Below are 16694 nucleotides of genomic sequence, written 5' to 3' on the forward strand. Positions count from 1 at the left end.
GTATATGAATAACGACCGCTTAAAATCGATTTCAAAGTTCTACTTTCGCTGTAGAAATTTTAGGTCTACGTTATGTAGTTTGACTATTGTCAATTAAATCGAATGCTTTGTATTGCATGCGCTCCACGTACATATATACTTTTTAACCATTTATAAAAGCGTTGTATATTAAAAAGTTTTTTTTATATTATTTATTTCCATTTATAAAAGCGTTGTATATTAAAAAGTTTTTTTTATATTATTTATTTTCTACTTTTTAGTCCTGTCTGAATAAAATTTCGCAATAGATATTAAATTAATTCAACGATATTAATAGAAAGGTGCACACACATGCATTTACATATGTATGCACATACAAACGAGCACCAATTAATTTTATTTAAAGAAATGGCGTGTCGTCTATTTCCGCTGTAGCAAACGTAGTACATAGGGCGACATCTAGATGTCATCTACCTCGCCCTATTCACTACAGCTGTCGCCCTATGGACTATGCTTTTTTAAGAAACTGTTCAAAGCTTTGCTTTGGTGTCGGACACACAACATTGAAAGTTTCTGGATCCACAACATTGAAAGTTTCTGGAGCCACAACATTGCAAGTTGATAAAAGCGTTGTAAAATCCATTAAGCGGTGACTGTCTGTCCGTCCGTCCATCCGTTTGTGCACACGATAACTCGTGTAAAAATTAAGATATCTTAACGAAACTTGGTACGTATACTTCTTTCGGGCGCAGGACGGATGGTATTGAAAATGGGCGAAATCGGAAAATAACCACGCCTACCTCCCTTATAACGGTAATTTTCAGAAATACGAAAAATGCGATATTTTAGTAACTACTGAAGATTATTCACTAAAAATTGATATTTACAATAATTTTTAGACGAAAAATAAGAATATTATAAATTTTTGAAAAATGGGCGTAGCCACGCTCACTTATGGTTACATGTGTATATCTTGGCGACCGCTGCACCGATTTCTTCGAAACTTAGCACAGTTATTGGCCTTGGTACAGGATACCAAATGGCCGGAACCACGCCCACATCCCATATAACGGTAATTTGGAGAAATACGAAATCTTCGATAAATCAGTAAATATTAAAGCTAATTTATTCAAAATTGACGCTGGCAACAATTCGTTACCAACAAATACATTTATGATAAAATTTTGGAAAACGGGCGTGGCACCGCCCACTTATGATAACATATATGTATATCGGTAACCGTTCTACCAATTTGTACCAAACTCGGTACGGTTATTGTGCTTGCCACATAGAAGCAAAACGTCGAAATTTATTGAAATCGGACTAAAATTACGGCCAATTTGCATATAAAGGTAAATTTTAGAAATGCATGAAACTTCAATATTTCGAAATTTAAGGACGCTAATTTACTCAAAATTGATACCCCCCGGCTTACCATGTAGCGGGAGCTTTCGGAAAGATGAAAAACATATATTTAATATTTGCGGCGGGTATTTAATGTTCGGCTCCGCCCGAACTTAGACTTTCTTACTTGTTTTATCATGCGTGTTAGCTGATCATAATATGTTTCTGATCATTTGAGACAACATGTTGTGTGTTGTTGAATATGACAGCTAATGTATCTAGTCGTTCAGAAGACGCATTACAATTACTGATTTTTTAGCAACGTTTGCGCTCAATTGCTGCCCCTTCTGAACCTACCTGATGCTGTCTTGAGACGTACATACAAATATGTATGTACATATCTACTAAACATAATATAAAAAAAGAAGAGAAAATTTGTTGGTGTATTCTAGTCGCTTAAAATCGAAGTGATTTTGTCAAAGAGGAAGTGGAGAAGTGTTCGCCATAAAAGTGAAGTGAAAAATTTCGATCGTAGTGAAAACGGCAACAGTGTTCGAAACATCACGAGTTCAAGTCCCGGGCGACGGAACTTTTTTTTTGTTAAATTAAATTTCTTTTCTTTTTAATTAATCAAGAAGAAACAAATTTATTTGAATTTGATTTAATTTATAAAACCATTTATTTTAAAAAATTATTATTATTTTTGTTTTTTTCTTTTATTTCTTACTTAATTAAAAAACTTTAAAGACGGACAGCATAACACTAAGACCTCTTCGTTAGCAGATCTTTCAACTAGTTTTTCGAAAGACAGTAAAGAGCTTTAAGGATAGTTACCAGAACTTTTGTCTTTTGAAGGACTGTGGTGGGGTGAAAGACAGTTGACAGAATTACTTTGTTAGCCAAGTCCCTTTATATTGGTCCGGATTTCTCTTCGTCAAACGCACCACCTGCATCGCTATTCAAGAAGTATTGATTTTATATCTCAGAGATATATTTATCCATCTTTTTAAAAAAGAAATCTCTCTTCCGCATGGTGGTTTTATATGCCATTTAGGGCCATCTTCTAATGTAAGCAGTAAAGTTGCGTTTACTAACAGGGCAGAAAAATTGTTCCTCACTTTAAAGTGTTTTGGTTTTCTTATCTTACCGGTAAAAATAAATTTGTTATTCCGTAGAGTGAAACTTCACTACATTTCCGAGAGTGAAACTTCACTACATTCGTCATATAATTTCAAAGGTTGGCAATGCCACATGAGCTAATATAGAGCAAGAGCAACTGTTAGTAAAAACCAAAACCTTGGTGGAAATATCTAATATATCTGCCTCATGAACCAAAACCGAACCAAAATTTAAAGTTGGATACACATTGTTACGATTATCCTTGAAACCTCGTCCGGATTTCCCAAATCCTCGGTTCGTATCGCTGGATTGTTAAATAAATGCTAACGATGACCAAATTGTAGTACAATTATCTTTATTGTACAACAAACAATTTACAATATTCGCTAACACAGTAAAAACACTTTACAATACTTGTTAAAGCAATAACAACGCTTTACTAAACTTGTTAACACAATTAAACTTATAGCTTGCTTATTCGCAACTCACTTCTCTGCTCACTTTACTTGTACCTAACTCACTTCGCTGTGGCGGCGCCCTTATATACCTGCGCTCGTACTTATGGCAACTCTAGAACGTTCTGAAGTTTATCGCTCATTCTCTTTCTCTCGCTGTTCGCAGTGTTCATCCAACCTGACGCTTCTCTTTGTGGAACATTCTACGTCATTCGTCGAACATTCTGCCTATTTCTCGTTGTTCGCTTCGCGTTGCCGTAGTATTCGCCACAATGGCCTACACCTCCACGCTACAACCGCTGCAAGTCTTTCCAAGTGGACCACTTTCATCTTGGTCCTCGGTCTCCCCATTGTCTGGATTCGATGCACTGCGTCTTTCAGCCGTTTGTCAATCTTAAACGGATCTTTCCAGTTACGATGTTGTTCGGAGGTGAAGCCTTTCTTCGGCTGCGGTATGTGCAACAACACCAAATCGCCTTCCTGTAGCTCCTCTCGGCTCGATGCGTTACTGGACATTGCTTCCAGCTTATCTCCGGTGGTGCACCATCTCACATGGTCGTGCTCCTGCCGGCCACTGGTGGTGACCAGACCATGTCTCCTCTTGTGGGCACCCCTTTTGCCAGATCTATGCCGCACCCTCTGTCCATGACACCCAGGCTCCTGTCTTCATGCTGCACAGCCTTTAACACATCTTGCTATATCCGGTTCCTCACGCTGAAACTTACCCAGTGTTTCCGCATCTCGTTCTTTCGCCGGTGTCAACCTCATTGACCGGACATGTAGAACCTCATCCTTGGCTTCCGGCTTAACTGCTCGCCTTTGCCGACCACCTTTTTCGGGACACTTCAAAGCGCGCCTACTGCTTCCATAGCCGCTTCCATTTCCGGCCACCGGCGTATCACCATTGCAACGTGGTTTAGCGGCTTTCCTCCTGCCGGAAACACTGCCTAGCTCGCCATGACCACTTACTTTTTGCGACCTCTTCTTCACTGAGCTGGCGGAACCGTCATGCTTTTCCTGTATCGGTGAACCGCTTCCTTCTTCTGACGAAACCACTCCGTCTCCATTACTGCCAACCTCAGCCCAACTAACCGCTTCCGTTTCTGGTGGAATCTTCGACACTTCCTCTAAGACTAACCGTCTGCTGCAGTACTGGCTGTCGTAACCAACCCTAAGTGGCACTTTCCTGTCGCCATAGGTTATGATCATTCCCTGGAGGTCAATCTTCATGCCTCGCCGAAGTAGGAAATCCACGCCGATGATGACTTCACCGACAATGTCTGCCACAACAAAATTCGTGTACGAGGCCAACCCGTCGATTATTACCTCGCATGGTACTTCTCCTAACACTTGGGTGCGTTCACCAGTTGCAGTCTGCAGCTTTGCTCCAGGTAGTGGCTTCACATAAAAAGTGGCCAAATCCGGTCGAATAATGGAATGTGTCGCTCCAGTATCCACTGTCAGTACTCTCTCCTGCCCATTCACACATCCACCAATAGTGAGGTTGCTCGCATTCCGGCCAATTTGTGAGACGGAGATTATGGGCCCTTCAACTTCTGGAGCCAGCACGCGGCCCTTCCTGCTGGCTCGTTTCAGTTTAACGACTGATTGGAGTTGGCTTCGTCTCCTTCAGCCCTGCGTTTGCGTCCTGCTGAATTGTTGAGCCCACTGGAACTTGCGCTGCAATCGCGGGCGAAGTGGCCTGGCTTTCCACATTTAAAACATTTGCCAGAGCCATGCTTTTTCTCGCCCAGCAGTTGGATAATCTTCTTCAGCATTTCATTTGTCTCGTCCGGTGTTTCCACTTCCACGCGATGTGCTTTGTAGGCTGGTCTACTTAGGAGCGCCGCCGTTTCACGCGTCTGAGCATACGAGACAGTTTCAGCAAATGTTGGCTTTGGATTCGCGTACTTCTCTCGCTTGGTATACACGTCCCGCATTCCGTTGATGAACCTCTGGATTTTTACCCTTTCGAGGTGCCCACCAGATGCGTCTCCAATTGCCAAATGACCCAACCTTTCTATCTCAGAGGTGAATTCCTGTAAAGTCTCGTTGGATTTCTGGCAGCGATTCTCCAGCTCCATCTGGTAAATCTGTCTCCTGTGCTCGCTACCATAACGTCTCTCCACTGCACCCATTAACGCATCGTAACTGTTCCTTTCACAATCGGGAATAGTCTGCAAGATTTCTGCCGCAGGTCCTTTTAATGCAACGAATAGTGCAGCGGATTTATCCACCATGCTCCAATGATTTGCTGCAGCCGTTTTTTCGAACTGGAGCTTAAAGACCTGGAAAGGAATCGTGCCGTCAAAGGATGGGGTTTTTACCTTCGGTGCGCTCGTCGAAGTAGCTGGACGATTCAACTGTAAATCACGAAGACGTCCTTCCAATTCTTCTACCTTTGCTTCGACTTTCTCCAGTCTCTCTTCAATTTTGTCCTGTATTAGAGTAATTTTTTCATCCTGTGCTTCCAGCTGTGATGATATGCGTTCCTTCTGTGCCTGTAGCTGAGTTTCTAACCGGGATGACACCTGCGATGACACCTGCGCTGATACCTCTGAAGATATACGTGTCTCCAACGCTTGCATCTGTGAGGAAACGTCTGCAGACAACTGCGACCTCTGTTCCTGCATCATCTGTGACATGGCAGCCAATAACGTGTTCANACATTCGCACATGACATTCTACGCCATTCCTCGAACATTCTGCCTATTTCTCGATGTTCGCTTCGCGTTGCCGCANTTCATACCTGTTGATGAACTAGGAGCCTTTTGCTGTTCTTCACCCTTACCGGCTATCTGCTGCAAACCCTTCGACGAACAATCAGCCTCATCCTTCTGTTCGTTCTTCGTTAATGGCGTATCGTCCTCACGATGAAAGTCGTATTTGTCAACGTCGATACCTTCCTTTTCCATAGCCTCTCGCAGCCGTGATAGTAACTCTACTTTCCTTCCGGAGGTTGCTAAATTTCGCTTCTCCAACTCCTGTTTGAGTTCCTCGATCTTTAGGTCTTGAATTTTTGCCATTTTCAAAAGTTTGTCCTTCGGGATTTATTTAACAATCCCACTTCTGACACCAGTTGTTACGATTATCCTTGAAACCTCGTCCGGATTTCCCAAATTCTCGGTTTGTATCGCTGGATTGTTAAATAAATGCTAATGATGACCAAATTGTAGTACAATTATCTTTATTGTACAACAAACAATTTACAATATTCGCTAATACAGTAAAAACACTTTACAATACTTGTTAAAGCAATAACAACGCTTTACTAAACTTGTCAACACAATCAAACTTATAGCTTGCTTATTCGCAACTCACTTCTCTGCACACTTTACTTGTAGCTTGCTGACTTGTAACTAACTCACTTCGCTGTGGCGGCGCCCTTATATACCTGCGCTCGTACTTATGACAACTCTAGAACGTTCTGAAGTTTATCGCTCATTCTCTTTATCTCGCACATTCGCACATGACATTCTACGCCATTCCTCGAACATTCTGCCTATTTCTCGATGTTCGCTTCGCGTTGCCGCAGTATTCGCCACAACATTTTTAGAGATTGCATCGGGTGAGCAACAATTTATCGATTCGAGAAATTAATGCGCTGATGAGCAAACGAAAACTCGTATATCGAGACGATAAACTGGCCGGTAATCTAAAGGTTAGATGAGAAAACGGCGCTATAAATCTTATTTATGTTTCGATTTGCTTGAAATTTGGGACGTAGGTAGCTTTTTGCCTAGATTGGCAAATAATATCCTTTTTTCCGGCAATTGGACCAAGGACCGATCTATTCGAAAAAAATCTTCCGCAAGGTGCCGCTGGAGTTTAGTTTTTGCTAAAAATCGTCAAGTGGAGTCATTCTGCGACACCGGGGATCAAAGTCAAATTAACACCGTTGCCTACAAATACAATTATAAGACATTTACGGTATTTCGTCTGAAATAAGTCTATGTATATCGGATTTCTGTGGACCAATGATACTCCCCCATTTGTAAATTGCCACCAACTATACTATACAGATTCGAGGACGATTCACCATCGAACCGGATAATTGTTGCCGCAAGAACTTCTTCAAGACATAACGCTTACTTTAGGTTATTTACCACGGCGAAGTATATTCTTTCTGACGACACAAACACCAAACTCGAACGTGAATAGTGGTGAAAACGTTGGACAAAATGTTTCAATAAAAAAGTAAATTTTGGGTGGTACTTTAATATTTTTCCCTATCAACTTGACAACGTATTATTTTTGTTTAGGTTTGTATAACAGCTGATTGCTAGACGCTTTTCATGATTCTACCAGAAGAAAAAGTTCGGTTAAAATCTTTGCACTTCATTCTCTACACTATTCTTCGAAAATTCTTCTCATTTAGAGGATTTTGGATTACGGGAGAATTTTTCCTGTAACTTCCTCAAAGTTCGTATTAAAACCAGTCAGTACATGGAGTTCTGGATCAGAGCTATTTATAACTTGCATTTCATCGTTTTCTGGAGTATTCAAAATTGACTACACATACCGACATTTCTAAGGTCTTTGACAGAGTATCACAAACGAACCTAGTAAATAAGTAAGCTTGCCTAAGCTTTAATTCCTCTTATCAGCGCTGTGGTTTTAAAATTGTCGTTGACAAAATTGTCACCAATCATATGAAATTTATATATAATAATTGCATTTGCATTATTTTAGTTTTTACAAATATTCAAATCATTGAAATGTAAAACAAAACCTGTGAAATTTTTTCCGAGTGATAATTGTCAGCACCACTGTCAGACAATTGTCGACAATATTCCAGAACCGTCACTGTCGGTTTCCGAAAATTGTCACAATTACCTTCAGGCGTCTATTAAACCGGAAAAATTTCGACAACAATTCTGGTTGTGTAATTTTTCGGAAAAATCGACAATCGGATGAAGTAGACGCAAGGTAATATTAACTAATCTTCATGTATAGTCCCAAATTTTTTGGCTAATTTAGAGAGGACCCCTATTTAAACACCAAAAAATATTTTCGCTCGCATTATACCCGTCCAACCTCTCTAAAGGGGAAGGAAATGTTTTTTATTTAATGTTCATTATTTTGGTCATGTTACCGACTGAAAGCCGCCAATATGACCAAAGATAGAGCCTCCCCGAATTGGTAACTCATTTTGTTTTTTCGTTTTCCAACAAAATAATTTTCACTAATTTCAGAAGTCTAGGACGTGTTGAATCTCGGAGGTAATTTAGAGGTTGAAAAAGGCACTTGCCAGAAAAAGGTTTCAAACAAAAGTTGCATACTTTTATCCTCAGAATCCGAATCTGTAGTAAAACTATTTATGACTAACCCAGTAAGTTTTACCACCAAAAGATAAAGCATTCCCCATTTGGTAGGTCATAGTTTTGTATTTTTCAATAAAAACATTTGACTCCATTTTAGAGGAGTTGGACGAGGGGTCTAGGACACCCTGTATATACTACGCGACAGAGCGTACATATGGGATGTACCTTACTCTATTGCTAATTTTGTCGCAGATAATGGTACGTAGACTACGGATCTTGGAGTATTATTTGACTACCTATCGGTGGGCCATATGTACATTCATACATACATATGTCCACGATTATATGAATAAATTTATATGTATGTATATAGATATGTATATGGAGGTAACTAGTACGAAAATGTGTAAATTTATACACACAAAAAGTACATGTGCTTACAAACGCATATGTTTACATTTCACCGAAATGCAATTTATAAAAGTTGTTGTTCTTTTCTACATAAAAAAAAACATTGAAAATTAATTATTTCACTTTTAGCGGAAAAATAATAACAAGAATATCAAGAGGGAAAATAACAGCAGCAGTAACATGAAAACAACTGCAACGGAAACTAAAGTAGAAGCCGAATGCTATGCGAATGCCATCAAAAGCAATGCATCAACAGCAACAGCGATTGTTATTGAACAATGGGCGATATGCAAATGAAAATGAAGTGTGAAAAATATGGTATGTGCATACCATGATAGTGAAAAAAACATGTTCATACATGCATATGTGCATACCTATGAAGGCATATGTAGGTATGTTAGCAAAGATGGGAAGATGGAAATTAAATCATGTATACATTAATAACATGAAATGGAATAAATTATAATTACAATTAAATATGACAGCTGATGCTTACTACAAACCTTAAAAATATGTAAGTATGTATGTTTGGCGACTACAACACGTGTTAAAACACATGCAAAATATGTAAATGGTATTAAGTTTGTTTGCGTGAACGGAAGCTAGCCCCTGCAGAAAGTTACTTTTTTATCAACTTAGGTCTTGATTTCTCTAAATACCAACTGACGAGCAAAATAAAACTGACTTCGCAAGCCCTCATGCATATTTTCTTATTGTGCCTTTAGTTCACAGTATCTACAGTAATAAACCTTTTCGCAGTTTTTCACCATTTGGTCCCCGAGGAGTACTTTTGGGTTGTGTGCAGCGTGTTCGTTTTGCGCGCACGGCAACACTTACTGTGGGGAATTTCGCCTCACGATTAGAAAAAGTACTTTTCGAGGATAAAATATACACAATTATGTGTTATTTATGAACAAAATGTAGGTTAAGTATAATATTCATCTTTAATGTATGCTGATATTCATGCGTAATGAAGAAACTGGAAAACTCAAATCGTAATTATAGCATTGAATGGATTTTTCTTAAATGTAAGTTTAAAATAAAAAAAGTCCATTGTAAGATTAAATTTTTTATGAAAACCGTAAATTTTGTGAATTTATCAAGCCAAATTCTAAATTTCCGAATATATTTAAGTCTTTATTAGAATCAACGTATTGCAAAAATAGTAGAAATTTAAACAAATTTTTATTTTTGTTATAATCAAAATTTTCAAATATCAATTACAACAAGTAAAGAAGTATAAGTTCGACCGAAACCGAACTTTATATACCCGGCGCAGGTATCAAATATCGTCGTTTGAACTTTTTCTGAACTACCTTTGCATGATAAGTAGGGGTCTTTACCCGATTTCAAATGTTTTCGATAATACGCAGAGTTAGACTTACTGATATAATTGAACCTGGTTAGGTACAAATCGATTAAGTGGTTACCGAGGTACACCTTTGTAGTTATAAAGTTGGCGGTGCTGCGCCCAATTCCCAAAAGTCAGTTATTGAAATATCGGAGTTTTCGTATTTCGGAAATTTACCGTTATACGGGAAGAGGGAGTAATTTTAGTCGAATTTCAATAATTTTCAACAAATTGCTTTTCCGTACCAAGGATATTAAGTGCACCGAGTTCGGTGGAAATCCGAGATACACATTTGTGGTCATAAGTGGGCGGCGCCACGCCCATTATCCAAAAATTTATAATATTCTACTTTTTTGATAAGTGGTTATTGTATTCATCGATTTTAAGTGAATTAGCTCCAGTAGTTACTGATTTATTACAGTTTTCGTGTTTCCGTAAATTACCGTTATATGGCAGGTGGCCGTGTTTATTGGCCGACTTCAAAGATTTTCAACAGATTTCTTAGCTAGGCCCTAGGCAAGGCTCGTACCGAGTTTGGCATGTCATCATAAGTGGGCGTGGTCACGCCCATTTTCAAAAAATTTCTTAATAATACTATTTTTTACCAAAATTCTGCTTCACATACTAATTTTCAACAATTTGCATCTAATATATTCTGAAATATCGCAGTTTTTGCATTTTTCGAAAATACCGTTATATGGGAAGTGGGCGTGGTTACAGTCGGATTTCGCCCATTTTCAATACCAACCTACCTTGGATACATATCAAATTTTGTTCAGATATCTAAATTTTTGCACGAGGTATTCTGTACACGGACGGACGTACAGACAGACATGGCTTAATCGACTTCTCTTTTGATTCTGATCATTTATGTATACATTTGTCCATATCTATCTCGATTCGTTTTGGCTGTTACAAACAGCCGTTATGCGAACAAACTTAATATACCCTTGTGCACGAGTGCGCTCAGGGATGAAAAGTTTGCTTTGCGTGCTTTGGCTTGAGCAAACTTTTGGATGGCTTTGGACAAGGCAATCTGTGTGGCAATCCCGGTAAAGTATCCAAAGCGTTAAATCTTGTTTGAGACATGGTAGATCATAAATACGTCTTGATTAGCTTCAATTTCTAAAAACTTCGCTCCCCACTGGCAAATAGTGATGTGCTGAATTGCCGGTGCTCAATACTTTATAAAGATTTCGGTACCGAATACTTCCTTTACGGTACACAGTACAGATTCTATGCATACATTAAACCTTCGCCATAATCTGGTAGGTTCTGCGATTCACTTCCGAGTGAATTTCAATCTCATTGGTTTTGAATTCAATTTGGCCGGGGTTGAAATTCACTCGCAAGTGAATTGCAGAACCTGACTAAATATACATTTCTAGTTAACGGTCAGTATGCAGATCTCAAGAAAACGGTAAAGAAAAAATTGCCATTATTTCGCGTGTGTGTCCAACGAATTTTGACATCTGATACCTCACCAGCCTCACTCTTTCCTCAAGAAATAATGGAACGGGCATATATTTCTGTTGCAAGCATGGGTTGCCTTGTGCGCTTTTTCACAAAAAACTTTAGAAAACCGTAGTAAAAAGCTTAGCAAACTTCTTAAGAATTGCATACTGCCTCAATAAAATTTTACACAAGAAAATTTCTTATCCATTTATTGTACGTCATTTCATATGGAGTTTTTCTTTTCTTTAGAGCTGCATACTGGCCTTAAGAAAAACAAATTTATTTCAATTTGATATTTGAATGTATCTACATGATATTGCCTAAAATACAATTCGGCGTATTGATAGTGAAAATAAAGTCGACACTAAAGTTAGTTGGAGCTTATTGACACAATTTTCAGCAGAATATCTTTAAATACGCTGCATCGTCTTTATTTAGACTATGAAAATATTTCACAATTAGTACGAAGACGATGCTTGCCCAAAAGTTTTAAAATTTGTACTGAACAATGAGGAAACCACAAATCGAAAATACTGCCGTCGCAAACTCTCATCACCTTTTCCTTATCGCAGCAGTAAAATAACATTTTATCAGTTTCCACCTTCGTAGAACTAAAACTCATGAAAAATGCTTTGACGAATGAAGAAACCTTTCAGGCCAACAAAGATAATATCGTCCGATTCATCTACACTGAGGGGAAAAAATATTAAAATTAAATAGAAACGTAATTGATCTTACTATAAACGTCAACGAAAGTACTGTATATTGGTAAATATTCAATTCAATTACGCGCATATTAAATGACCGCGTTCATTCTAAAAAAGCATTCGTGAAGTGAATAATCAAGACAAAAACTAAAAAAAAAAATATTTAACTTGCATGTTGCCTGCAGTGGAATTCGAACCCTGACCATCTCTGGATATCAACAAATTGTGGCATGCATCTTTGCGCACTCAGCTACACCCAGGAATATAAATTTGCTTTCAAATGTTGAATATCCATCATGATTCAACAGCTACAGGTTGTACATTTACCGTTGGTATGAACTCCTTGTGTCATCAACATCTTTATATATTCATATTCGTATGTATATGTATACCCTGCACACCAGGATTTCATAGAATTCTGAAAGGTTTCACAATTTTTTTAAGAATTTTCTTTAAGAAATCGTACAGAAATTTCTTACTAGTTCCTGTCAACCGCTTCATATGTTTTTCTCTAAAGATTTCTAAAAGAATCGTAACAAATTTCCGACACTCTTAAAGATTTCGAGAGCATTTGTTTGCAGGGTATATATATACGGATATGTAAGTAAAGCAAAACAGGCGATAATTTGACACAAGCGTGCTCATAAGAAGAAGCATAGCTTCTATCGCTATCACCTGTAATTTTTGCGCCTTGAATATCCATCAACACCACAGCACGCGATTTGTACGGATAAACATGTACTATGTATGAATGTGTGTGTTATTACCGCTCTCGGAGCGGCGCTCTGCATGCTTGGTGTGCGTATGTCAGTGCTGCCAACTATTTTGGAGTAAAAAAATCCAGATTTTTATAAAAACCCGCCAGAAAAAGCTAAATTCCACAAAACAAAAGCCGAAGAATAAATAGGTTCATATTAATTTAATTTTAAGCAAATCATTGGAAACATTACTTGAAATTAAAATTTGAAATCGAATAATATAGAATACAAGTTATGTTTAAGCAAAAAATAAAATTCAATTCTCATATAAAAATTTAAGTGTACCGTTATTTTCTTCATGATCCAATGATCGGATGTAAACCAAATAAGTATGGGACCACATATGAGTTACCGCCTTTTCTTTAAAAAAATAATTATAGAAATCGGTTAACGTGGTCCAAAGTTATGCGGTGACATATGTACATAACAAAAATATATTGCAACGAATTGATGGAGGTTTCGAAGTCGGTTAAAAAGTTAATATAACTTATGTATGAAAATTTCAGTCGAACGTTATTTTTTAACTAAACTTTCAGTTTTCACAAAAGTTAGGCAGGTTACAACTCATTTATAATTTTATATAAATTATCATCGGACTGATTATTATAATCGATACTCTGGTTTTCGTATGCCTTATTTGTTCCAATCATCTTTAAATAACTTCTTGGAATTTCATAGTCTGTGCAGCACTTATTATGCCTTTTAAGACCGTATCTGGAAATTTATGTTATTTAATATAAAACTTCTACACGAGTTGTTTATAAAAATTGTACCTTATACTTAATATAGCATTTATAGTAATTAAGTGTATACTGTTGCGTAGCTTTGTTTTCACCAAGTTTAGCTGACTGAATAATCGTTCCACGTCTGCATTAGACCAAGGTAGTGAAAGTAAATGAAGTGCAAATTCCGCCAAATCGGAAAACAATTTGTTACCACCTGCATCCGTATAAGTTTGAACTTCTGCCCAAAATTGCATTGTATTGCTTATATTATTCCATTTTACAAAATTAATTCTATTATACTGAATTATAATTTTTTCTATCATATCATCACTGTAATTAAAATGTTTTAAAACATCTTCTATCTCCTCATGCGATGCACGTAAAACATTGCCCACTGAAAACATATTAACTTTTTTAATCGTATCGAAATTATCTGGTAACCTGCAATAATAACATTTTTCAAATAATNCGTATGTACACTCATTAAGAATGATAGAATACAAGATTGCGCCAATGAGAGAGGATTTTTGAGCGTAATTTTTGCGTGACGTCATCTTGGTGCAATTGCGAGAGAGAAATGCCAAAACGCATATAAAAATATGTAAACAATGCAGAAAAATGTGTTAATTTTAATATTACATGGCCCAATTTTGCAGGAATCAATAAATATACAAAGATTGATTAATTAGGAACACGTAGCAATAATTTCGGACATGTAGCCCTTTAGGTAAGTACGATTTTTAGCACATGAAAAAATGGATGTATTATCAGTGTTTGCAATTTCATGTAGACCAAAAGGAAGGTGTGCAGTAAAGTGAATTTTTGGACTCGCCATTGTAAAAACCCATGCAGAGTGCATATTTATATTTGTGGACGGTGGCCAACCACCATAAACTCCACAGCTGTTGACTCCACAGCTTTGATTTGACGACTTTTGTACCATTTCCGAGAGTATGCATGAGTGTGGATCTTTGGAAACACATATTCTATGTAAGTAAAACATAATTTAAGCTGAACTTTTAAATGTATAATAATTTGGGCACTGTTTTGTATTAGGTACGTAACAGCGCGGTAAGATGCCGCTTGAATTAGCGCTTGGCGACCTTATTCACTGGTGCATTACCTCATACCAGCACTAAAAAGAATCAGGTACTAACAAAAATAAGTAGGTAGTGAAGTTCATGTATCTATTTACTGTAGAAACTGCTTTTGTATGTATGCCATTGCCAGCAAACTAAACCAGCAACTGTCTACATTCACCATGGAAATATACCTACTACAATTCACCAAGGAAAGGCCAACACAGTTCCATGTAGAAACTCATAGCTCCAACACATAGCACAAAGCTAAATTCGAACATATTTAAACGATAATCAAATGTAAACTATTCATTTTTACAATGCATTATGTCCCTCAGTGTAGAAAAAACTTTCAGATTAAGAAGAGTTTCTTGCATTGAGCCGACGGAAAATGCATTTAAATTAGCATTCAAAGCTTTATTAGCCCCTACACTCGGCTTATGATAGCCTTGGCTCTGCTGAACCGCTTTTTTTGGGACCATATTTCTTTTAATTGGAAGCATAAACATTTTGGTACGGAGTATCGAAAGTATTGGATACTTTTTAAATCGGTACCGAGTATCGATCAATACTTAAAAGTATCGACTGAGCATATCACTCCTGCAAAGTCAAGCAAATCCTGAGGGAAATCCAAACATTAGGAACGACACCGATGACATTTTTCTTGACGATAAATTGAAGAACCTCCAATGGCCGTTTGATGGATGTAGGTTTAATATGCCGTAATTATTTCAACTCTTCCAAATGCTCCAATCCATATATGTCCGAATTCTCTTCAGCTAAGAGAGCGGTGCTCTACTGCCGACATTTCGATAGTAAAAAAGTGTCGTTTCTATTGAATCTGGAGACTCTTGCTAAATCGATCTTCTGATGTGAAATATGCAGACTCATCTTGACTTTCGTACTGGCCAAATCATACGTTTTATGGCGTGGACATTCCTATTATGTATAATGGTCTTGCAGCGAGTTTCAATTTTCTGAATTTGGTTTACTGACTAGCATTAACTAATCAGCATTAACACAAATAAAACCATCATTAACACCAATAATAACGTCAGCCTTGAAATCCAACGGAGAATCGCTCTTGCCAACAAGTGCTACCTACTTTGGACTGAGTAGGCAACTGACAAGTAAAGTCCTCTCTCGTCTTACAAAGATCACACTCTATAAGTCAGTCAACATTAGGGATAAATCGATACCATCAAGGTATTACTCGAGTCAGTATATGTACTTGTATCAAACAAGGTATCGATACCTACTCAGTATCGGAAAGGTATCGCGAACTTGTACATAGAACTACGATTTTCCACATTTTCAAAGTTATTGTATTTTTTTCACAAAAAATATACATTTTTAAAAGATTATTTAGCTTTTACTATTTTGTATCCAAAAATTTAATACAGCAATTAATTTTGTATAGTATTTGATTTCAAAACCAATAGAATACATTTTCAGAAAATTAATAGAAAAATTTTTTTCATATAAAATAAGTTTAAGACAAGAACTCCTTTTTTGTTACATTTCCTAAAAACATAAACTTTTCCAAGTGTTTTCCTGAAAGGCGGTTTCGAGATTTGTATATAGTTTGTTGTGTGCAAAAGTTTTGCACATGCTTATGGAGTTCTGCCAGCGCTGCCCATGCCTGCTCTAATGGGTTGCTTTTTAAAGAGGATGCTGGGGCATAATAACCCTCCAGTACTGCTGGAGTCAATCGCTACTTTTGAACCGCTACTGCACCGATTCCTAGGTAAGTAGCTACTCTATTAACCCGTGGTAGTGCACATGGTAGTGTAGAGTCGAATCAGTCGTAAGCAGAATAGCGAAAAACTACGACAGAGGGCGCCCATAAATCACGCCAGTGACTACTTAAGTAACTCCCGGTAGTGCAGAGAGAGCCGATGGTGGCTACCGCCTAGGACATTGCCTTGTAAAAGTAATGGATGAAATACACTGCAAGTAGTCGGTCGGTAATTGACGGTGTTTATTAGGTAGCTACCGATTCAGCAGTCCTATAGTCACTCCCCCGTACTGCAGGGAAGTTTTGCGC

At 37.7% G+C, this 16694-nt stretch overlaps 2 protein-coding genes across 2 annotated transcripts in view; both read right to left on the reverse strand.

Moving 5' to 3' along the window:
* The window catches only part of LOC108360813 (SAFB-like transcription modulator), an 8404-nt gene extending 2481 nt beyond the window's left edge, over positions 1-5923 (reverse strand). The window contains exons 1-2 of the mRNA XM_017613255.1: positions 5630-5923; positions 5225-5533 (exon numbers count right to left, since the gene is read on the reverse strand). Coding sequence (XP_017468744.1) covers positions 5225-5533; positions 5630-5923 — 603 coding nt within the window. The remainder of the gene's footprint in view (positions 1-5224; positions 5534-5629) is intronic.
* A 7412-nt stretch (positions 5924-13335) lies between these two features.
* LOC108360816 (uncharacterized) lies at positions 13336-13993 on the reverse strand. Its single transcript, XM_017613256.1, has 2 exons — positions 13617-13993; positions 13336-13557 (listed from the first exon to the last, which is right to left on the reverse strand). The coding sequence occupies exons 1-2, from the start codon at positions 13970-13972 to the stop codon at positions 13401-13403; spliced, it is 513 nt and encodes a 170-aa protein (XP_017468745.1). The 5' UTR covers positions 13973-13993; the 3' UTR covers positions 13336-13400.
* Positions 13994-16694: the final 2701 nt, after the last annotated feature.

The sequence above is a fragment of the Rhagoletis zephyria genome, unplaced genomic scaffold, assembly GCF_001687245.7.
Source record: "Rhagoletis zephyria isolate East Lansing unplaced genomic scaffold, Rhagoletis_zephyria_1.1 Rzeph_scaffold_00633, whole genome shotgun sequence".
Taxonomy (NCBI): Eukaryota; Metazoa; Arthropoda; class Insecta; order Diptera; family Tephritidae; genus Rhagoletis; species Rhagoletis zephyria.